Raw genomic sequence first — 24,554 nt, 5'->3', positions numbered from 1 at the left:
AAAAATAGATTCAAGTTTGCTCCCTTATCCTCAGTGAATGACATGCTGCTTTAACTAATAATTTACGTCTTAGGTTATGAGTACGTAAACTAAGCCTTTCTAAGTCTTCCACTGGTGTGCTCAGTCCATCCTAACATCATCCTCCTGTCCTCATAAACTTCATGATGGGATACACCATTCTAATAAGCTGCCACTCTGTGGACTAGAAGAGCAGCTGCTTCTCATCCTCATCACCCTCGATCAAACCAATTAGACTCACAGTCAGCATAGACACATGGACGAAGGATGATGGAATGAAAAAAAGGAATCTCTGGCAGCCATATAATTATAGAGATGCTTTTAAGATAAATATTTAAATTTTAATAACTGTACAAGCAATTCATGGTTAGAATGTTAGGATGAATGATTTCCTCTTTCCTGAAGAGAAGGCTTTCAATAATTCTTCATGTCTCACTTCAGAGAGGTTATTCCTAACCACTTCATATAAAGCAAACTCTCCCAATTCCTCTCTCATTACCCTACATTTATCACTTTCATGGCCCTTATCATCCTCTCTTCTCTTTACATTCCCTCACTGGAATATAAGCTTTATGAGGACTGGGATCTAATATTTTTCTTACTCTATGCCAAGTACTTAATAAACTTTCAGTATGTTTAATTCCTGAATAATGAAAACACTGAGGAAGAAAAATAGACAAGTAAAGACATTTCCCACATTCCAGTCTGGTAATACAGACTCTTCATCCATACACTGAATAGGATATTTTAATAACCTCATTTTCATTGTATCACACAGCACTAGTCTGTAGAATAGTTCTGTAGTGAAAATAGGGGTCTGCCATGTTGTGTTTATGGGGTGTAATGAATGATTTTTTTTCTTAATGAAAGATTTTTGAGGAGGAGGAAAGCAGAAAGTTGATATCCCAGAAGATATCCTATTCTTAGAAGTGTATACTTATTTAAAAACTCTGGCCATAGTTTTGTTTTTAGTAGTTAAAAATGATTATATTAATGACTCTATTACATATCATACTCTGCTTTCTTCTTACTTTAATTAGATCTTCCTGGTAACCTTGCAAGGTAAGAATTATCATCATTCAATTGATGAAGAAAACTGAAGGTCAGAGAGATTAAGTAAACTAACTTGGTATGGCCTACAACTTGTAAAAGAAATGAACATTCAAACTTATGTCCGTCTACCTGACTCCAGAAGTCACAACTTTTTCCATAGGATAAAATAGCCTGCCTTTGTTCTAACACAGACTTAATTTCATAAAACTCCTACCTCTCTGCATGTTGCTAAGTTTCGGATACGGAATGTACATCCATATTCCAAACTGTATGCAGTGGTGCCTGTGGGAAAGTCATTCAGTTTCTTGGTTCACAGCATGCATGCATGTGTGCTAAGTTGCTCAAGTTGTGGTCGACTCTGCGAGCCACTGGACTGCAGCCTGCCTGGTTCCTCTTTTCATGGAATTCTCCAGGGGCAAGAATACTGGAGTGGGTTGCCATGCCCTCCTCCAGGGGATCTTCCCAACCCAAGGACTGAATCCGTGTCTCTTGCAGGCGGGTTCTTTACCACTAGAGCTACCCACGAAGCCTGGTTCATAAAACCTCATGTAATTTGTATCTTAGACCTGTTCAAGCAACTATTTCTGTAATACAGATGCCTCTGAGAGCATTCTTTGAGGAACAGACATAGAGACATAGTTTAAATTCCCAAGTATTAATACTTAAAAGCAGAAGGATGGAGTTTGATTCATTGATATATTTTTTCATGTAGAGGAAACTACCATGTCTTATTTGGTTTGCTTTTAAGCAATTCTCCCTCTGGCCCTTAGGAAGCTTTAGTCAATAGTTGTAACAGATATAGAAAGGGATGGGACATTCCAACAAGAAGAATGTAATCACCAGTACTTGCCATGAATAGAAAGGCTACTGACTGTTAAATAGTTTACTTTAAATAAGTGATGTGAGCATACTTTAAATAAATGATATGTAAGTGAACTCCAATACAAGAGATGAGAACATTCTCTGTAATCTGGAAACCACATTCCCCGGACTACAGGGCCTGAACTTAGAACTGCTACTCCACGCCTCAAGAACATTCCAAGTGCTGTCTGATATGAGTGTGGCCAAAACATCAAAGAAGGAAAGATTTGTTGGGAAAACCTTTCAGCTTCTTCCCTGGTATACTAGGGCTTTACAGAAACACAATATAATCCCTAAACTTCCAAGGACACTTGGTTCCAATAATTAAGTTACAAAATGTAACCATAATCACTTGGAATTCTGTAAGCCTGACACTGGAAGAGATTGTGCCGCCAGAAAGCATCATGATGCCGAATGTGAGAGCTCCTAACTTCTGTGGCAGCTGTATTTGTTCATGTACAATTAGGGCTGTGCAAGTTGGTGTGTGTTACATCATAAAATGGAGGATCAACATCGCCATACAAGCCTATTCAGACATCTAAAAAAAGCCAGGATAAGCTGGAAGAAAGCATGCTCCTTCTACTACAGTCTCTGTACAGCTTTTCAACCTCGTGCTTTTCTTCTCTTTTTTGGAATGCACACAAGAAATTAGGTGAAACTGCATACTGATCTAGCTGCAAGGAAGCTGAGGACAGGGAGAATTCACTCACACAGAGATCTGTGGGTGTCCCCTTACAACATGCTGCCAAATAGTGTGTGGAAAGCTACCAGAGTTCACCATCTGAATGTTCACTTGCCCTTATTTACATAAAACTCTCCTTCTTGCATTCATATCAGTAAATGTAGCTTGGGCTTCTTCTTAAAGAATTTTAAGCTAATAATACATGACCTTGGGACCATTAAAAAATTCTCAGAAATCTTCATACCTATCTTTAAATATTGGCACTCTGGTATTCAAATATAGTGCCAGACTTTTCCTCTTATCATAAATTTTCATTTACAAGGCCATGGCAAGAGTCCTAATGAAGATTAATTACTCCAGTACATTCAATAAAATCTGCCCAGCTTCCTTCTGATGGTGAAGGCTACTGTATATAGAAATGGAACTGAAAATGTATCATGTCCTTAATGTCTCTTTTCTAGCTGCTTGGTACTAGAAACAGATTTGCAAAAACAATTTAGTCAAAGAAAATACTGACTGGCTCTGCATTCATTAAAATATAACTGCAAGAGCAGAAGATATCCTCTTAGATCAGAATTCTAATAATCAGAAAAGGTTAGGCAACAGCAGGCAGGGGATTGCAATTACATGTACATGTTCCCTTCTAAAAAATACACAAACATCATTTGAGATGGGCAGAAAGTTTGGTTCCCCCATCTCACAATAAACATGTGTGAGATTTCCCTAAAGTTCATCCATCAAGTCCAGGTTAAGAACCTCTGCTCTGTTGGAATTTAGAAGACATACATAATGATTTCTCTTCTCCCAGATTAAAAAAAGTTTAAACATTCACACGAGTTCAGTTTATATTATGGATTTATTTTGCTACTAATCTGTATGTAAAACATTTCTGCTCCCCAAAAGCACATTAGCTTTTCTCCTCAAACTACTTTCACTGATTAGTTTTTAATATTCATGATCATCATCTACCCAATCATGTCCCCAGTGTTCTAACTATCTGGCGAAATTAAGTTTTACACTTTCATCTTACTCTTCATTAGTCCTTCAAATGATTTTAAGAGAGAGAAAACCCAATGTTCAACAAAATTATCCATTAAAGAATTACTTACAATAGCAAAACCAAAACGAAACCAAATAACAAGAAACAACTTAAAATGAATACAACCTAAAATTTTAAAAGAGGAATGGATAAGGAAAATGATGTAATATAATCATTGACATTAATGTATTCTACATGAAGCACTGTGAAATGAAAAAAGGGTGGCATCACTCTCAAGGATGGTCCTAAGAAAGCATCATTTTCAACAGTCTTTTCAGTGAAAGCAGTTTCCATACATCATCATCAGGGCAGAAATCAAGAGAACCCTTTGAGGTGTTTCATCACCCTTGAGAGATGGTTCATTCTGGTCTCGTGGCATCCTCAGCCATTCATCCAACTTTTTAGAGATCCTAGCACTTCTGAAACATGGCAAACCTACCACTGTCATTGAGTAACAGTTATTCAGTGGTGGCTAAATGACAGAGGAGTAGAATGCACAGGGTAAAACCTGAGAGTTTTATTTAGTGCACTGTTTCTAGCTTCGGGCTTCCCTGGTGGCTCAGCTGGTAAAGAATCCACCTGCAATGCGGAAGACCTGGGTTCAATCCCTGAGTTGGAAAGATCCCCTGGAGAAGGGAACAGCTACCCACTCCAGTATTCTGGTCTGGAGAATTTCATGGACTGTATAGCCCATGGGGTAACAAAGAGTTGGACATGGCTGAGCGACTTTCACTTTCATGCTTCTGCTCAATAATTGTAGAAACAAGTAAGGTCAAACTGGGAGCTTCTTAAATACTGTATTTTTAAAAATATGTCTTCCTTTTCCCAACTCTAATCCAAGAAAATAACACCTTCCCTTCCTCAGTGGGTAGCAACCTTTCCCTTAAGAGTCTGAAGACAAAAACATACTGCCTTCCTATCCCCTACACCCTGCTTACTCCCTGCCTCCCTGTTACCCCAACAGTCTGCCTTGGAAGTTTCTCCATTCATGCTTTACATCACAACAGGATATGCTTTTGTTTCAGGGCAATGACAAAAGGGAGAAAGACAAAAGCAATAAAATTTAAAGAAAGTCAAGTAAATTAACTCATCATTCATAACTCACTAAGTTATGATACAAGCTCTATGAAATCTGATAGGTCATGAACTTTGTATTTCACAAAGAAGAGATGATTGAGATTTTCTCTTGAAAGTTGCTAGGCATATTGGAATCAGGGATATACCTCCTGAAGTTAAAAAGAATAAAAGGAAAGAATGGCAGTCACATAATAAAGTCATTAATAATATCATTAAGCTGAGCCAACTTCTTTCCATATCTACCACCCACATCTAGATTCACCAGTGAATAGTGGTTCAAGTAAGTGAAAACTATAGCCAATCCTATTTAACAATCACCTAGACACTGAGTAAGAAAAAAAATCCCTTCAAAAATCATCCTCTATATTTAGCACTTATGATTCCACCAATTTATATAAAATACATAATGTGCAACACCCAGCCCCAACTAAAACCAGTTAAGAAAGGAAAATGCTTTCTGGGAATTTTCCTTCTCCCCAAATTTACCTTTGATGTATACATATTTCTTTTCCAGGTAAAAAAGTCTCCCACATATAAAGAAAGCTGACTGTAAAGTCTTGGAAGGGTATTTGCTGGGCAAAATTTACTCAAGAGTTATCACAGAACAACAGTAAGAGAAACCACACAGATTAAAGTAGTGCATCTCCTTCAAGTAAGAGAAAACTTTTAAAGATGGGCAAGTTCACTTAGAAAGCTAGCATAAAACAGATTTTTAAAATAAAACAAAACCCCCAACAAATGGGAAAAAAAAAAAACCAGACAAAAATCCTTGATCAGCCTTTTCATTTAGAGCTGTGTCAGACTAAGGAAAAAGAATAGCTAATTATATTAGATGTGAAAATTTACCTTGTACAAGAAAAGTATCAATCCATATAAAGGTTTTTATGTCTAAATTATGCCAACAGTCTCACTAGAAATTATACATGTGAGAGATCTTAGACCACCTAAAGTATCTACTAAATACCCTACCACATAACAACATAAAGCAATCTGCCTTAGCCAGAGACTGTGGTCTGTGAAGAAAACATTGACACAATGCAGTCTAATCACACACTTTTTCGGTTTCCCTTTTTTGTTTGAAAAATGTTAAGATTATAAATATTAAAAACTTAATTTGACTGGATAATGAATATCTGGGACATCCAGCTGCTTCTTTTCCTTAGTATTCAATACTTTACAAATTTTCACATCATTAGCAATCCACATGAAGATGGCCATAAACCAAACATGATGAATGCTACAAGATATACAAAAATTAATCTTATATTACATGCTCAGAACCAAATTTCTCTCAGCTTGTGAGGCACAGCTAAAAGGAACACGTTTATTAACAGAAGAGTTTAACTGGAATATGGTTAAAGTTACTTGTCTCACTTCAAAGGCCATACTCTTTCAGTTCAGTTCAGTCACTCAGTCATGTCCAGCTCTTTGTGACCCCTTGGACCCCAGCACGCCAGGCCTCCCTGTCCATCACCAACTCCTGGAGTTTACCCAAACTCATGTCCATTGAGTCGGTAATGCCATCCAACCATCTCACCCTTTGTCATCCCCTTCTCCTCTCGCCCTCAATCTTTCCCCGCATCAGGGTCTTTTCAAAAGAGTCAGCTCTTCGCATCAGGTGGCCAAAGTACTGGAGTTTCAGCTTCAACATCAGTCCTTCCAATGAACACCTAGGACTGATCTTCTTTAGGATGGGCTGGTTGGATCTCCTTGCAGTCCAAGAGACTCTCAAGAGTCTTCTCCAACACCACAGTTCAAAAGTATTAATTCTTCTGTGCTCAGCTTTCTTTATAAGGCAATTTACCCTTCTCTCTGCTCTTTTATAACTTAAACTCACTTCAGGTTTGGCTGAGCCATCACGCCCTTCAGGAAGCTGTTTCTAGTTTGCCAAGCCCAAGACTTAGGCACATCATTTTCAGGCTTACCTACTCCTCTCCTCATCACCTCTGCCACAAATCACAGTACTTAACCAACATGCTGGTTTGTAATTGCTTGCTTATCCATCTGTAACCTCCACTGAACTAAAAGCTCTGTCAAAGCTCAGAAGGTATTTTTTCTGCTTAATGTTTTATCCTCTGTACCTACACTATGCCTGGCACAGGATAGGTACAAAAAAAATTCTCAGTTGAAAGAATGGATGGAGGAAATGTGACAAGAAGCCAGAGATTACAGATCAAGAAGATATTTTTAACTCTTAAGCAATCAGGATGTGATTTAAATAAAGCAGAAAGTTCTTTCTGCAGCTCTTAGCATCACGCATAGAAGCTTGTCAAAATGTTTACTGTGAAAGCAGTATTACTCTATGGACTATTCTGAAGATTAAAAAATGAAAAATCATTTATAAGTACAAAGATAATTGCAGGCAATATTTGAGGTCTTATGTCCTCAGAAAGTATAAAAAGTCTGTATCAAAACTCACTGGAGATAAGAATACATGATTCCATGTAATTCCCAGAAGACCAATGAATTCTCTGATGTCACAAAGTCCACAGCAACAAAGAGCCAGGTTTTCTACCAAATTGTTCTATTTTTAATAACAATAACAACAAGAAATCCTAACATTTTGTACTAATTCTACCTATGCTAATTCCATAGAAGGAATCAGAAATGAAAGCCACAGAGTAAAACACTGCCTAGACCAACTGTAAGATGGAAGAAGATAAGAAAAGAAACCAGAGAACATCAAAGCAAGCTCTCTCTTCCTTACCTAGTTTTAAAAACGGCACACAAAAGTTTAGAGCTGCCAACAGAGTTCAGGCATCTGCTACTGACTAATCAGCTGACATTCTTCTATACAACGGGTAGATTACCCACTCCCTGTATTTCACAGCTCTGTTTCTGTGGATAAATGGAGCTATTAACAGCAGCATTTATTTTTAAAATCCCTTAAAAGGAACTAACGGTCATATAATTGACCATACTATAAGCAAAACACCTTTTTGTCATGCGAATTTAAAGGAGTTGATTCATATATCAGAATCTCTTTTGAATTTCAGTGATAGAAATGACAATTCTGATAATTCTAGAGAGGGTTAAGGAGGGTTTAAATTCTACTGTGGCTAAATACCAAGCTGAGGACAGATGTACAAATTCTTTTTTAAAATTCTATCAGACCTTCCTGAAGAGGAATTATTGATCCCAAGGTCAGTTGTCCTCCACTAAATCTGGCTCTCCTTTGCCTGTTTCCTACAAGTGTCTTTCCATGTAGAGAGACCAAATCGTTACTTGAGCTGAATATCTATGGGTGCCACCAAAGTGAAGGTGAAAGAAATACACAAAGGGAACTTTCAAAGAAATTAGCTTGTACTATTTAGTTTGGGACTAAAAGCCACTTTCTAACTGGTATATCCAGTCCCATACAAACTCGTATCTGAAAGTGATAATTAATATCTGGAGAACAGTGGCAGTGAGGGTGACCAAGAGGTGGAACACTAGCTGTTGCTGCAATTATTGAGTAGAAGCTAGAAACTGTGAACCAAATAAATCCAGTGAACAGCCAGGAGGATCGTCTAAAGCTAACGTCACAAAATCTTAGCATTTAGTCATGTTCATGAGAGGCAAAGAAACAAAGATGTAGCAAAACTGAACAATACAGGGAGATTGTATTGGTGCTATCATTACACATAGCATAAGCAATTACTACTGTCAAAATTCTAGTGTACGGTGAATTTACTTGTGAATACCTTCTATTATTTAAAACAATGTGGTTTTAGTTTACATGTATCTTTATTCATTGCCACTAAAGTAATTTCAAGAGAGAAGAGAAAATGAGAGTATAAGTTTCACATGTGGACTATTACTTACAAATTACCCTAAACCTTGCCCTCTAGACTAGGAATGGAAAACAGGTTTTATCTTGTACACTGATCCCAATTGATTGATCGCCCTGTCTGACAAGGACTGCTAGGGCTAAATGGACAGAATACAAAGCCTACCTTGGATGAGGGATTGGGCAATTAAGGCACACTAGTAATACGTTTTGCCATCCTGGGGTTTATCCAGTAGTTGTCTGACTGTGAGAGAATTTCCTCCTCAAAGGATATCTGGCAATGTCTGAAAATAATTCTTATCTCAACTGAGGAGGTGCTAGTGGTAGAGGATGATGCTAAACAGTCTACAGCCACCCCAGGCCCCTCAAAACAGAGAATCATCTGGGCCACAGTGTCAGTAGTGCTAAGGCTGGGAAACCATGGTCCAGTTAAATCTATCCTATGATTAGTCCACGGATCAGATCTTCAAATAACATTACATTTGTCTCAATATAGTTTTCCTGAGCTATCTCTCCTAATGCCTGAGTAATTCTATATAAGCTGATTGGAGTCTTAGAACCAAGGAATCAATTTGATTCAGGCAGCTCACACTGATCTGTCCTTAACTTGTACTGTGATCACAGACAAATTATTTTATCCTTTGAAAGCTTGTTTTTATCATCTGAGAGGAAGAGGTTGGACTAGACAATTACTGTGCTCATACAAAAGATGAAACTGCTAGGAAGCCGCTAAATGCACTAATGGAATAAAGCCCTTGTTGATATTCTTTTCAACAAAAGATAACTTCTCTTTGACCTAAAACCAACGTTTTCAATTCCTTTCAATCTCTGCTAGTGTAGTTACCAGTTATGCCTGCACTTAAAACTATTTTAAGTTTTACATAATGCTTAAATATTTCCGATCTGGGGCTTTCCTGGGGGTGCAGTGGTAAAGAATCCACCTGCCAATGCAGGCGATATGAGTTTGATCCCTGATCTAAGACGATCCTACACACCATGAACCAACTAAACCTGTGTGCCACAACTAGTTCTCTAAAGCCCAGGAACCACATTGTTGAATCCTGTGCACCCTAGAGCCTGTACTCCACAACAAGGGAAGCCACCGCAGTGAGAAACCCATGCACCGCAATGAAGAGTAGCTCCTGCTCACGGCGACTAGAGAGAAGTCCGCACAGCAGTGAAGACTGAGCACAGCCAAAACTAAACACACACAATAATAAAAAAACATTTCCCATCTAAACCCTTGCCACTGAATTAGACGCTCTGGCATTTCTCAAGGTATTCCTACTGTCTTTGTCCATCATCATGACACTATCTGAACTTGGCTTCTTCCAGTTCTCCAACAACATATTCTGTCATCTGTCTCATTTAAGTTATATGGGCTGCCGTCTAAAGGGTCACACAGAGTCGGACACGACTGAAGCAACTTAACAGCAGCAGTACAGTTGCTTATCATTATACTTCTCTCTTTTACTCTATAAATCTCCTTCCTCAATTAATTAATCAATGAAACTATTTCAGGGCCTTTCTCTGTGCCTATTATATTAATGTTGGAGAGATGAGTAAAGGCTGGAGCTGAATGTGTTGATATAAAAAGTTTCTGGCTACAAAGCATTTACAGGCTAATTAAAAGGATGAAACATGTGAAACTATTAGAGAAGAAGTCATATTAACTAGGAGGTAGCAGAGAAATGTCACTAAGAGGGTAAGAAATGCCAAAAGAATGAAACGAAATGTCTGCTGTCTGAAGATTAAGGACAACTCAGAAGCTACCAAAAATGTTAGGAAAAAATCCTTACAAATCAGATACAGGAGGACTGCTGTCATCTTACCAATGACTTCAAAAGTTGGCCCTATGTTTTCAAGTTATGTTAGAGAGATATGGAAAACATCGCCAAATAACAAACTGTAAGAACCAATTAAATTTCCCTTCAGAGAGAAAAATTACACAGAGCATTTGGAAGTTACTGATATAAAGTCATGTGTGTTAAAACCCCACCTATTGAAATGGAGATCCCAGAAATAACTCTGAAAGAGGGGCATTTATATAAGAATAAAAAGGGCAACAAATTTAACCATACTGATAGCTCATCAAGGTCTGGACATGTATACCAAGAAACTCTGAAGCAGAATACAGGTATTTACTCTTAGAGGTCAATTTCTAAAGATTAACATTATGCTCTGGACCTAAATTATTTAACCCTCATAATTTACATATTTTTCTAAATCCTAACAAACTGTTTTCACCTGTGATGCTTCTTGGGTTAGGAATGCTATTATATCCATAACCTAGTGGTCCACCAGTAAAACTCTCAAGTTTCTGGCATCATGTGGGAAGACTGTGTTTTGGATGGGCCATGTTCACTATTATAAAAGAATTCTATGTCAAGATTAAAATAAAGAGTAAATGAAATGATCTCACCATAGCATTTCTCTAAGGGGATAATCTTTTTGAGACCTCTTCATAATGCTTAAAGCCAGATTATAGCTCTCTGGGGCCTATTTTTTTCAACTTCAAACTTTTCAGACTAGCACTTGAGGGGTTCCAACCAGTCTCCTCTCCCCTTCAATCACATTAACTTCATCCAGCTCAATATTCTCAAGTTTTAAATCAACACAATTTCAATATAACCTAATACATCATACTCTGAAAACAAGTGCTGAGCAGGTCATTCAATTCATTCCATTTCTGCTATTAGCATGGCAACAAATAAGTAAATATTTGAGAGAGGGCTACTTACATATGAGTTTCCCATTATTTTATGTGTTTCTTACTTTTATATCAACGAATGTTATTTAAAAATTCAGAGATAATTTTTATCAATAATCTCATCAGTAAATCAAAATAAAATCTTATCTCTGTTTGCAATAAATATATCCTAGTGGATCAAATACTTAAGCATAAAGATTCAAAAAGAGAAGAAAAGAACAGAACAAAAAAAGATACAACTCTTTATCACCCATATATCTGTTAAACAGGTATTACAGGAACAGCAGAAGGGCCTCTAAAACAATGAGAAGAGCATGAGATGTTTGTCTCCATACATCTTTCGAATTTATTAAAAGGGGAAGATTCCTATTCTTAATGCTACCAACAGTAAAGACATACCTGCTTTTATTTTCCATATCTTCACTATCTGACTCTTCAGAGCTTCTGTACTTATCTGGATCTGGAAGTGTGCTTGGATCAAATCCATCATTATCATCATCGCTCCAATCCAGAAAGGCTTCCTCTTCATCTCTAGCCTAAGAGAATACAAGGAAAACTGTGGTTTAAGAAAACAGCTGATAAATAATCAGGTCTTATTTCTAGCCCCAAATAAATACTGCTAATTGAGATCCTCAAATTAGAAGTCTTCTATTCTGGTGAAGGCCTCTACATGACTTTCAGAACCATAATCATTTGCATTGAGGGAAAAAAACCATACCATTTCAAAAGTAAAACAAAATATAGTTTAAAAAGTAAATCATTATTAAGTCCCTTATATGCAATATAGGAAAAATTTGACAGTTTAATTACTTCCAAGTTACTCAACTATCAAAGAAATAAAAGTATAAAATAAATCTGTTTTAGTGCTCCTGTTCACTATGCAAATTTTAAGGTTACCAAAAATATTAGGTAAAGATATAAAAAGCCAAATGAAAGCATACAGGAACATTTGCCTAATAATTTTATAACCACAATAAGCCTGAAAATGACAATCAAATCTTTACAAGCTCATTAATAGTAAGGGACCTTCTAAATTCAAAGTAAATATACAAAGTCACTAAGAACAATGAAAAAAAATAGGATGAATACCAAGATACAGAAAGTTGAAACTATCCACTTTCATAGTTTCATGTAAGTAGGTACGGAGGTAGGATTTTTTTACTTTGTTCTGCAATGGTTTATTTTTGTCAAAGACCAAAGTAATGCAAAATTAAAATAAATTTACAACACATTTTATGTAATGAACATCCCTTATAACAAATTTATCTTTGGCAGATTGGTTTTGTCACCTGGTAGATAAGAAATACAAACAAACATTGCCACGTGCATTTAACAGATTATAAGCAGTAAGCAGGACTAACAAACAATTCTGGATGAATATCTCTTAGTGGATACACTTATAATTTTCTTCACACCATATGATTCAATGATTCTTTCATTTCAAATGTTTACTGTTCTTTCCCAGAAACTGAATAACAACTCAGAATATCACGGCTATTGACTGTGTAGGCCTCTACTGAAGCCTGAAGTCTGCTAACACTTTTTGAACAGCTTTCCCTTGATAACCTCTAAACATAACAAAAGGCAGTAGAAGTACAGAAAATAAGGATTAGTCACCACTGCAAAAGTTCCTTATTGCTTTCCTGGTAAAATTTCCTGCTAAAAATAAAGGGTCTGGAAACAAGTATCAGAAGGGAAAAAGAAAAGGCTGCCCTTAGAGGCAGTAAGCAGCACACTCAACAAAATACTACTATATGGTCCACTTGAAAATAATCAAGGATATCAACAAAAACTGAATGTCATCATGTACTGAAGAACACTAATCTCCCAAGTTACAAGATATTCCAATTTTCCAGTCTGATGCTCTCAAAGGAATCTGCTATCTAAAAGGTGCAGACAGAATTACCAAAGTATTGTGTTGGCCAAAAAATTGGTTTGGGTTTTCTGAACAAACTATTTGGTCATCCCAATAAATCTTAAGCTTTTTTGGTCCAAAGAGCTTGTGTTAATGAGGATTATATCTAATATTATTTACTGTATTAGAAGTTTAAACTCAGAATTTTAAAAAATTCATTAACTTAAAAGCAATAATAATAAACTCTGTATCACTATATATTAACATATGTTAACACAGTGTTTTATGAAAATAGCTAAAAATTCCAAAACAAAAGAACTATGTTTTACATTTTAAACAAATCTCTTAATGTCTGGCTCAGAAGAAGGTATTAGATTCTTATATCTGCTTTTGCATTCAATATGTTGTTCTGGTTGAAATATATGCAGAAAATCCAGTCTCTCAGAGATGGGAAAGGGAAAATTCATTTAATAGCCTTTTTAAAAGACAGAGAGTTCCAGAAAAACATCTATTTCTGCTTTATTGACTTTGCCAAAGCCTTTGACTGTGTGGATCACAATAAACTGTGGACAGTTCTGAAAGAGATGGGAATACCAGACCACCTGACCTGCCTCTTGAGAAACCTGTATGCAGGTCAGGAAGCAACAGTTAGAACTGGACATGGAACAACAGACTGGTTCCACATAGGAAAAGGAGTACGTCAAGGCTGTATACTGTCACTCTGCTTATTTAACATATGCAGAGTACATCATGAGAAACGCTGGACTGGAAGAAGCACAAGCTGGAATCAAGATTGCCGGGAGAAATATCAATAACCTCAGATATGCAGATGACACCACCCTTATGGGAGAAAGTGAACAGGAACTAAAAAAGCCTCTTGATGAAAGTCAAAGTGGACAGTGAAAAAGCTTAAAGCTCAACATTCAGAAAACTAACATCATGGCATCTGGTCCCGTCACTTCATGGCAAATAGATGGGGAAACAGTGGAAACAGTGTCAGACTTTATTTTTGGGGGATCCAAAATCACTGCAGATGGTAACTGCAGCCATGAAACTGAAAGACGCTTACTCCTTGGAAGGAAAGTTATGACCAACCTAGATAGCATATTCAAAAGCAGAGACATTACTTTGCCAACAAAGGTCCGTCTAGTCAAGGCTATGGTTTATCCAGTAGTCATGTATGGATGTGAGAGTTGGACTATAAAGAAAGCTGAGTGCCGAAGAATTGACGCTTTTGAACTGTGGTGTTGGAGAAGACTCTTGAGAGTCCCTTGGACTGCAAGGAGATCCAACCAGTCCATTCTGAAGGAGATCAGTCCTGGGTGTTCTCTGGAAGGACTAATGCTAAAGCTGTAACTCCAGTACTTTGGCCACCTGATGCGAAGAGTTGACTCATTGGAAAAGACTGTGATGCTGGGAGGGATTGGGGGCAGGAGGAGAAGGGGACGACAGAGGATGAGATGGCTGGATGGCATCACTGACTCAATGGACGTGGGTTCGGATGAACTCCGGGAGTTGGTGATGGACCCGGAGGCCTGGCGTGCTGCAATTCATAGGGTCGCAAAGAGTCAGACACGACTGAGCGACTGAACTGAACTGAACTGAGATAGGTATAGTTCTTTCTTCTGCTTTGATACTATACAATAAGTATCAATGAATGTCAGTTTCTTAAAAAGTCATTTCAATGTGGAATCTGAAGCCATTATTAAGACACTTTCTACGTCCTGTTACATTAAAATCCATAGGTCTACTTTGCACTTTGAATGAATCTTTTTTTATCAGTGAGTGATTTCATAACACTGTGCATCGGTCATTTGGAAAATAATGATTCACTAAAATATCCATGTCTTCCGTATGTGGTTCTTCAAATGTTAACACATTTCAACTACACAATATTTTTTAAAATCATATTTCTTAATATTAGTATCATTTAAAAATGTCTTTCAAAGTATCGGAAAGCTATTAGTGGATATAAGTTTTCCAAAATTCTCATTGTTTCCTAGTGGCACTATAGAGAATCTGCCTGCCAATGCAGGGAGATGCAGGAGACAGTGGTTCGATCCCTGGGTTGGGAAGATTCCCTGGAGGAGGAAAAGTCAACCCACTCCAGTATTCTCGCCTGGAAAATTCCATGGACAGAGGAGCGTAGCAGGCTATAGTCCATGGGATCACAAAGAGTTGGACATGACTGAGCACACAGCATAATTTTTCTCTTAAATGTTTGGGACTTTTCATTAGGAAGAAATAATTTCAGTTTTTTTTTTTCCTTGACATGTAAACAACAAATGTAGTTTTCCTCTGGTTGCTTTCAAAATTTTCTCTTTATCATAAAGCAGTTAGACTATGATGTGTCTAAGAAGGTTTTCCTTTATATTCATCTTTCTTCAGGCTCTGCAATCTCCTTGGATTCATCAATGCTTTACACTAAATTTGGGAAGCTTTTGGCTATTATTTCTTCAAATATTATTATGACTCTTTCTCACCATTCCTTCCATGATTGCAAAAAATTCCATATTAGACTACTTCACAGTTCTCTTAGTTTTGCTCATTTTTCTTCAATTGTTTTTCTTTCTGTTCTTTGCAAGGGTCATTTCTACTGAGTCATCAGGTCTGCTGCTGTTTTTTCTTTTCCCCCGACAATTTCAACCATTTTTCAGACCACCCAGCAAAAACTTTACAGTAATTGTGCTTTCAGGTCTAAGATGACGTTTCTTTTTGTTTTGATTATATTAGTTTCCATAATTTCCATAGGTTATATTCTTGCTCTGGGGAGGCTACCTATCTGTTTATTCACATATCTATATTTTCTTTTAATTCTTCAAACATGTTCTCTCTTAATCCTTTTACCATTTAAAATAGCTGCACTGCAATCTTTGATAAATTCAAATCTGCGCTAACAAGAGTTTCTACTGACTATTTTCTTCTTGGCCATGGTTCACAATTTTCTGCTTAATTACATGTTTTATATTTTTGTAGAAAACTCGACTGTAGATAATGTATTATAGAAACACTGAATTCTCTTAGGTTTTTCTGAGGATTATTAGATTTCTATTCTAATAGAGAATTACCCTGCCTGAATTCAAACTACAAATTCTCTCTAACCCATAGTACTCAGATATTATGTCTCAAAGCTGATTTGTTCTTATAGCTTACAAAAGCTGTTTATTTGTTTTGTTTTGTAGTGTTGTTTCCTACCAGTCTTCTCTCAGCCTGTGAAATGTGATTCAGACAAGGGTTTAGGCAGAGATGGGTTAGAACTAACACCCCAAAATGATGTCCTTTTCATTATAGGGGACTGGAATGCACACGCAGGAAGTCAAGAAACACCTGGAGTAACAGGCAAATTTGGCCTTGGAATGTGGAATGAAGCAGGGCAAAGACTAATAAGAGTTTTGCCAAGAAAATGCACTGATCATAGTAAACACCCTCTTCCAACAACACAAGAGAAGACTCTACACATGGACATCACCAGATGGTCAACACCAAAATCAGATTGATTATATTCTTTGCAGCAAAAGATGGAGAAGCTCTATACAGTCAACAAAAAAAAGACCAGGAGCTGACTGTGGCTCAGATCATGAACTCCTTATTATCAATTCAGACTGAAATTGAAGAAAGCAGGGAAAACCGCTAGACCATTAATTAAGGTATGACCTAAATCAAATCCCTTATGATTATACAGTGAAAGTGAGAAATAGATTTAAGGGTCTAGATCTGATAGATAGAGTGCCTGATGAACTATGGAATGATGTTCATGACATTATATAGGAGACAGGGATCAAGACCATCCCCATGAAAAAGAAATGCAAAAAAGCAAAATGGCTATCTGGGGAGGCCTTACAAATAGCTGTGTAAAGAAGAGAGGCGAAAAACAAAGGAGAAAAGGAAAGATATAAGCATCTGAATGCAGAGTTCCAAAGAATAGCAAGAAGAGATAAGAAAGCCTTCTTTAGCGATCAATGCAAAGAAATAGAGGAAAACAACAGAATGGGAAAGACAAGAGATCTTTTCAAGAAAATTAGAGATATCAAGGGAACATTTCATGCAAAGATGGGCTCAATAAAGGACAGAAATGGTATGGACCTAACAGAAGCAGAAGATATTAAGAAGAGGTGGCAAGAATACACAGAAGAACTGTACAAAAAAGATCTTCACAACCCACAATCACAATAGTGTGATCACTCATCTAGAGCCAGACATCCTGGAATGTGAAGTCAAGTGGGCCTTAGAAAGCATCACTATGAACAAAGTTAGTGGAGGTGATGGCATTCCAGTAGAGCTATTTCAAATCCTGAAAGATGATGCTGTGAAAGTGCTGCACTCAATATGCCAGCAAATTTGGAAAACTCAGCAGTGGCCACAGGACTGGAAAAGGTCAGTTTTCATTCCAATCCCAAAGAAAGGCAATGCCAAAGAATGCTCAAACTACCGCACAATTGCACTCATCTCACATGCTAGTAAAGTACTGTTCAAAATTCTCCAAGCCAGAATTCAACAGTATGTGAGCCATAAACTTCCAGATGTTCAAGCTGGATTTAGAAAGGGCAGAGGAACCAGAGATCAAATTGCCAACAACTGCTTCATCGAAAAAGCAAGAGAGTTCCAGAAAAACATCTATTTCTGCTTTATTGACTATGCCAAAGCCTTTGACTGTGTGGATCACAAGAAACTGTGGAAAATTCTGAAAGAGATGGGAATACCAGACCACCTGACCTGCCTCTTGAGAAATCTGTATGCAGGTCAGGAAGCAACAGTTAGAACTGGACATGGAACAACAGATTGCTTTCAAATAGGAAAAGGAGTACGTCAAGGCTGTACATTGTCACCCTGCTTATTTAACTTCTATGCAGAGTACATCATGAGAAACGCTGGACTGGAAGAAACACAAGCTGGAATCAAGATTGCCGGGAGAAAAATCAATAACCTCAGATATGCAGATGACACCACCCTTATGGCAGAAAGTGAAGAGGACCTAAAAAGCCTCTTGATGAAAGTGAAAGAGGAGAGTGAAAAAGTTGGCTTAAAGCTCAACATTCAGAAAACGAAGTTCATGGCATCCGGTCCCATCACTTCATGGGAAATGGATGGGCAACAGTGGAAACAGTGTCAGACTTTATTTTCTGGGGCTCCAAAATCACTGCAGATGGTGACTGCAGCCATGAAATTAAAAGACACTTACTTCTGGGAAGAAAAGTTATGACCAACCTAGATAGCATATTCAAAAGCAGAGACATTACTTGGCCGACTAAGGTCCATCTAGTCAAGGCTATGGTTTTTCCAGTGGTCATGTATGGATGTGAGAGTTGGACTGTGAAGAAGGCTGAGCACCAAAGAATTGATGCTTTTGAACTGTGGTGTTGGAGAAGACTCTTGAGAGTCCCTTGGACTGCAAGGAGATCCAACCAGCCAATTCTGAAGGAGATCAGCCCTGGGATTTCTTTGGAAGGAATGATGCTAAAGCTGAAACTCCAGTACTTTGGCCACCTCATGCGAAGAGCTGACTCATTGGAAAAGACTGTGATGCTGGGAGGGATTGGGGGCAGGAAGAGAAGGGGACGACAGAGGATGAGATGGCTGGATGGCATCACTTACTCGATGCACATTAATTTGGGTAAACTCCGGGAGTTGGTGATGGACAGGAAGGCCTGGCGTGCTGCGATTCATGGGGTTGCAGAGAATTGGACAGGACTGAGCGACTGAACTGAACTGGGTTCACCCTCCCCATGACTGCTTTGCTGTCTGGGTTTTCCCCCAATCTCCAGTTTCTCTGCTGACTCTGAGATCTATACTCTGACATGTCAGGCACAATTATTCAATTAACTGTATTTTAATACCTCAAATCATTGAATATGCTTTTTTAAAATTTACTACAAAGTGGCATTCATAAAATAAGTATAATATAATAAGAAATAAACTCAATATTCCATTGTACATGTTTATCTATTTGCTAAACATAAACATGTTTATCTATTTGATAAAAGGAAAACATGTTTATTTGATAAAAGGAAAATACTAATTCAAAATGATAAAAATTTATTTTTAAAGGGATAAAATATTATTTGGACTTGTATTACCATGACTCTCTTGAACTACCAACATTCAGGTCTTGCGATTTCCTGATCTATAAGAAGATGCAACTGCTGATACTATACCATACTGTCTGTACTGCATTATTCTCAATTCATGATAATACAAATAAATTTAAGTTGGCAATAACTCCTTCTAGAAACACAATTTCAATTTACTAAAAGTATAGAGATGATGGAGAAAGACATATTCATATTGATCTTTTTTCTTTTAGCTTATTCCTTGAAGGGTTAGAAATATGGGAACTATAAAAATGTATAATATTTGTATTAACAGGTACAACATGCCTCTATTAATAAAGTGAAAAGTGGAAGTGAAGTAGCTCAATTGTGTCTGACTCTTTGCGACCCCATGGACTGTAGCCCACCAGGCTCCTCTGTCCATGGGATTCTCCAGGCAAGAATACTGGAGTGGGTTGCCATTTTTAAGCTATTAAAAATAAACAAAACCTATCATCAACAACAAACAGACAAAGCATAAATAAAAGTAACTAAGGAAAGAGGGTATTTCCATAATGAAAACATTCTAGAAAAAAGTATGGAGTGTCTTTCTGGCAAAATCTAGCTTAGAAGTATGTTCCTTCTAGTTATATGAAGTAGAAAAAAAAAAAACCACCACCACCACCAATGGACACTGGCATTTTAGCTGCTCTGTCTTGCTCTATCTTTGTGATTTCATGAACCATTTAAAAGCTAATATATAAATGGCGTGTATCTCTCTCAGGACTTTTTCATGAGAGACAGCACAGATACTATGACACATCTATCACCTTGCAGATGACTGTGACATATCAGTCTGTTAGAACATCACAGCTGGAAACTCATTGCTCTAAGTAAAAGGGAAGTATTAAAGTATCCTTAAATACTCAAATACAGGAGACTAAAATTTGTATCTTATAGATGCTGCACTCTGGCAGCAATGGGAGGGGAGGTTGGAGGGTATCAGATATGAAGGTAGGATATGAGTTTAAAACTACCGATACAATAATCCAGGTAAGGCAACGGATTCAACAAAGGAAGTGGCAGTGGAGATGGAGGTGGGCAATAGGTATGAAAGATGTTAAGAAGGGAGAACCAACTAAACTCTGTGGACCACATGGGTATATATAATACATTTCAGAGAATCAAAAAAAAAATGTTCATAAGCATAGTTGTACATGTTAAGTATGATCTAAGAAAGTTTAGTAAATATTATGAAGATGCTTTACAAAAAATGTCTTCCTTCAACAAGATTTTATTAAGGAGACACAGTACAGATATACTGTTAGGTACTGGGGATGTAGCAGTGAATAAGACAAGGTCTCTGCCCTGATGAATAAAATAGCTGTTCTAAGATAGTTATCCACACAAACACTAAACTGAAAGCCACATTCTTCTATTTCTGGGATCTAATCAACAATGAATTGACTCCAGAGAGGGCAATGGCACCCCACTCCAGTACTCTTGCCTGGAAGATCCCATGGATGGAGGAGCCTGGTAGGCTGCAGTCCATGGGGTCGCGAAGAGTCGGACACGACTGAGTGACTTCACTTTCACTTTTCCCTTTCATGCATTGGAGAAGGAAATGGCAACCCACTCCAGTGTTCTTGCCTGGAGAATCCCCGGGGGAGCCTGGTGGGCTGCCGTCTATGGGGTCTCACAGAGTCGGACACGACTGAAGAGCCTTAGCAGCAGCCCTGCTAAATGTTTAACAACTGGCAGAATGCAACCTGGATCTGGGCTGTCAACATGCCTCTCTCTCTTCAGGTACTACCAGGTTGGAAGCTGCAACAATTCCTCCCTCGCTGACTAATCACTCCCATCTCTCTTTTCCCTCCCAGCTCCAAATGAAACAAGAAGCCCTACAGTTACACCCACATCCCACACTCCTCTTTTAAGGCTGAGAAATTAATGTAGTTCATACACACAAAGAGATCAGGGCACCTCTATGAACTGACTGTTCCTGAAATAAGGAATCAATTTTAAGCAGGCTGAAAATATCCATAAAAGAAATGTAATCCAACTAGCTTTTATTTTGCTTTCAGTTCTGATGAGAAGAAATATAGATCAGAAATCGCATTCCCCTACAAATTTATGAAGTGCTCTGACATATATTACTTTACTTCATCTCCAAACTCTATGAAGCAGGAAGAAAAAGAATTATTGTTCTCATTTTCAAAATTAAGAAAATGTGATTCAGATGATTAAACAGCTTAACCAAGGTCACACAAATATGTACATATGCTAGGTCCTCTCCTACATCACCTGAATCTCAACTTTCACCAATAAAGCTTTGAATTTACTACTTGTATAATTATTTCTTCAGAAATAAGAATATTTTATAAGCTCCAAAAGACATATAAGCTTTCTGTGTCATCTTGTATGTGACCATCTCCATTCTTACTACCCTTGTCCCACATGGTTCCTCTCTGTTCTGTGGAACATTGCAACCAGCTTCCTAATCAGTCTCCCTGTAACCCTTCTTCATCTAACCACTCCAGTTCTGTGTTGTCATTTGTTGTTGCTGTTCAGTCAGCCATGTCCAACTCTTTGTGACCCCATGGACTGCAGTGCATAAAACTTCTGTTAACTATTTCCCGGAGTTTGCTCAAACTCACGTCCATTGAGTCGATGATGACATCCAACCATCTCATCCTCTGTCGTCCCCTTCTCCTCCTGCCTTCAATACTTCCCAGCATCAGGGTCTTTTCCAATGACTCAGCTCTTCTTATCAGGTGGTCAAAGTATTGGAGCTTCAGCTTCAGCATTGGTCCTTCCAGTGAATATTCAGGGTTTATTTCCTTTAGGACTGACAGGTATCCCTGTTGTCCAAAAGACTCTCAAGAGTCTTCTCAGCACCACAGTTCAAAAACATTAATTCTTCAGTGCTCAGTCCTCCTTATAGTCCAATTTCTCACATCGTACATGACTATTAGAAAAACCATAGCTTTGATTATACAGACCTTTGTCGGCAAAGAATACGCTGTCTAGGTCCGTCATAGCTTTTCTTCCAAGGAGCAAACATCTTTTACTTTCATGGCTGCAGTCCCTGTCTGCAGTGATTTTAGAGCCCAAGAAAATGAAGTCTGTCACTGTTTCAAGTTTTTTCCCATCTACTTGCCATGAACTGATGGGATTGGATACCATGCTTTCTTAACTGAACAATGCAAAGAAAGAGGAAAAAAACAGAATGGGAAAGACTAGAGATCTCTTCAAGAAAATCAGAGATATCAAGGGAACATTTCATGCAAAGATGGGCACAATAAAGGACAGAAATGTTATGGACCTAACAGAAACAGAAGATATTAAGAAGAGGTGGCAAGAATACACAGAAGAGCTGTACAAAAAAGGTCTTAATGACCTGGATAACCACGATAGTGTGATCACTCACCTAGAGCCAGATATCCTGGAGTGTCAAGTCAAGTGCTGTCTTTAGAATTTTTTAAAAAATAAGTTTCAAAGCTGATCTTGTCTATCATCTGCTTACAACCTTTGAAGCCACACTTTCAGAACCTGGAACAAGTCAAGACCTGTCCCACCTGAGAATCTGCATACTTGCTATTTCTCTACTAGAATTTCTTCTACTTCCTTTTGTCTGGTTTGTAGTGTTTTCTGACCCCAAACATGTGGTTTCTTTTCAATACTAAGTCTTCATTGTCAAATGAGTGTCTATCAATTCAACTAAATTCTGATAGTATGCAGAGTTAGCACAGATCCCATGGATAAAGGGCTCAGTCCCACAAGACTCCATACTTCAGATGCCAGCTGCAAAATGCAGTCACCAAGCAACCTGCAATTCTACCTGGCCAACTACAAATTCAGGGATTCTCATAATGCCTCCTGAGGTCTGACAATTCTCTAGAACTCATGAAAGTGCTTTACTTATGATTACCAGCTTATTTATTTAAAGGATATAACTCAGCAATAGCCAGATGTAAGAGATGCATAGGGTAAAGTATGTAGGGGGGATGGGGTGGAGACCTGTCATGCCTTCTACAAGTGGGTCACCTTCGCAGCATATCAAAACACTGACCAACCTGGAAATTCTCAGAATTTTGCTGTTCAAGTGTCCTTGTAACTCAATTTCCAGGCTCACCTCCTCTCATGAAAAGAGACAGGGCCAATCATGAGCTTGGTCTTTCTAATGACCAGTCTCCACTTTGAAGCAATCTAGAATCCCACCCTGAGTCACTTCACTAGCTTAAATTCAAGTATGTTGAATATGAACAACAAAAGACATTTCCATCACTTAGGAAATTTCGTGGGTTAAACTTTTGACTTCATTGTCAGGAACCAGGGGCAAAGATAAAATACATATTATTATACCAAACTGGTAACTTCAAGTATTCAGGTATCAGATTAAGCATTTTTAAACATCATCTAACTGCGCAAGACCGGGAGCTGACTGTGCTTCAGATCATGAACTCCTTATTGCCAAATTCAGACTTAAATTGAAGAAAATAGGGAAAAACACTAGACCATTCCAGTATGCCTAAATCAAATCCTTTATGACTATACAGTGGAAGTGAGAAATAGATTTAAGGGACTAGATCTGATAGACAGAGTGCCTGATGAACTATGGATGGAGGTTCATGACACACAGGAGACAGGGATCAAGACCATCCCCAAGAAAAAGAAATGCAAAAAAGCACAATGGCTGTCTGGGGAGGCCTTACAAATAGCTGTGTAAAGAACAGAACCAAAAAGCAAAAGAGAAAAGGTAAGATATAAACATCTGAATGCAGAGTTCCAAAGAATAGCAAGGACAGATAAGAAAGCCTTCCTTAGAGATCAATGCAAAGAAATAGAAGAAAACAACAGAATGGGAAAGACTAGAGATCGTTTTGAGAAAATCAGAGATACCAAGGGAACATTTCATGCAAAGATGGGCTCGATAAAGGACAGAAATGGTATGGACCTAACAGAAGCAGAAGATATTAAGAAGAGGTGGCAAGAATACACAGAAGAACTGTACAAAAAAGATCTTCACAACCTAGATAATCACGATGATGTGATCACTCACCTAGAGCCAGACATCCTAGAATGTGAATTCAAATGGGCCCTGGAAAGCATCACTATGAACAAAGCTAGTGGAGGTGATGGAATTCCAGTAGAGCTATTTCAAATCCTGAAAGATGATGCTGTGAAAGTGCTGCACTCAATATGCCAGAAAATTTGGAAAACTCAGCAGTGGCCACAGGACTGGAAAAGGTCAGTGTTCATTCCAATCCCAAAGAAAGGCAATGCCAAAGAATGCTCAAACTACCACACAATTGCACTCATCTCACACACTAGTAAAGTAATGCTCAAAATTCTGCAAGCCAGGCTTCAGCAATACGTGACCCGTGAACTTCCAGATGTTCAAGCTGGATTTAGAAAAGGCAGAGGAACCAGAGACCAAATTGCCAACATCTGCTGGATCATC

The 24,554-nt window shown here is 38.0% G+C and overlaps 1 protein-coding gene across 1 annotated transcript in view; it reads right to left on the bottom strand.

Moving 5' to 3' along the window:
- DDX10 (DEAD-box helicase 10) overlaps positions 1-24,554 on the bottom strand; it is a 313,368-nt gene that overhangs the window by 19,519 nt on the left and 269,295 nt on the right. The window contains exon 17 of the mRNA XM_040257930.1: positions 11,609-11,745. Within this exon, the coding sequence (XP_040113864.1) occupies positions 11,609-11,745 (137 nt within the window). The remainder of the gene's footprint in view (positions 1-11,608; positions 11,746-24,554) is intronic.

This window comes from Oryx dammah, unplaced genomic scaffold, assembly GCF_014754425.2.
Source record: "Oryx dammah isolate SB20612 unplaced genomic scaffold, SCBI_Odam_1.1 HiC_scaffold_17, whole genome shotgun sequence".
NCBI classification, from domain to species: domain Eukaryota; kingdom Metazoa; phylum Chordata; class Mammalia; order Artiodactyla; family Bovidae; genus Oryx; species Oryx dammah.
This window is presented reverse-complemented; position numbering and strand designations above follow the sequence as displayed.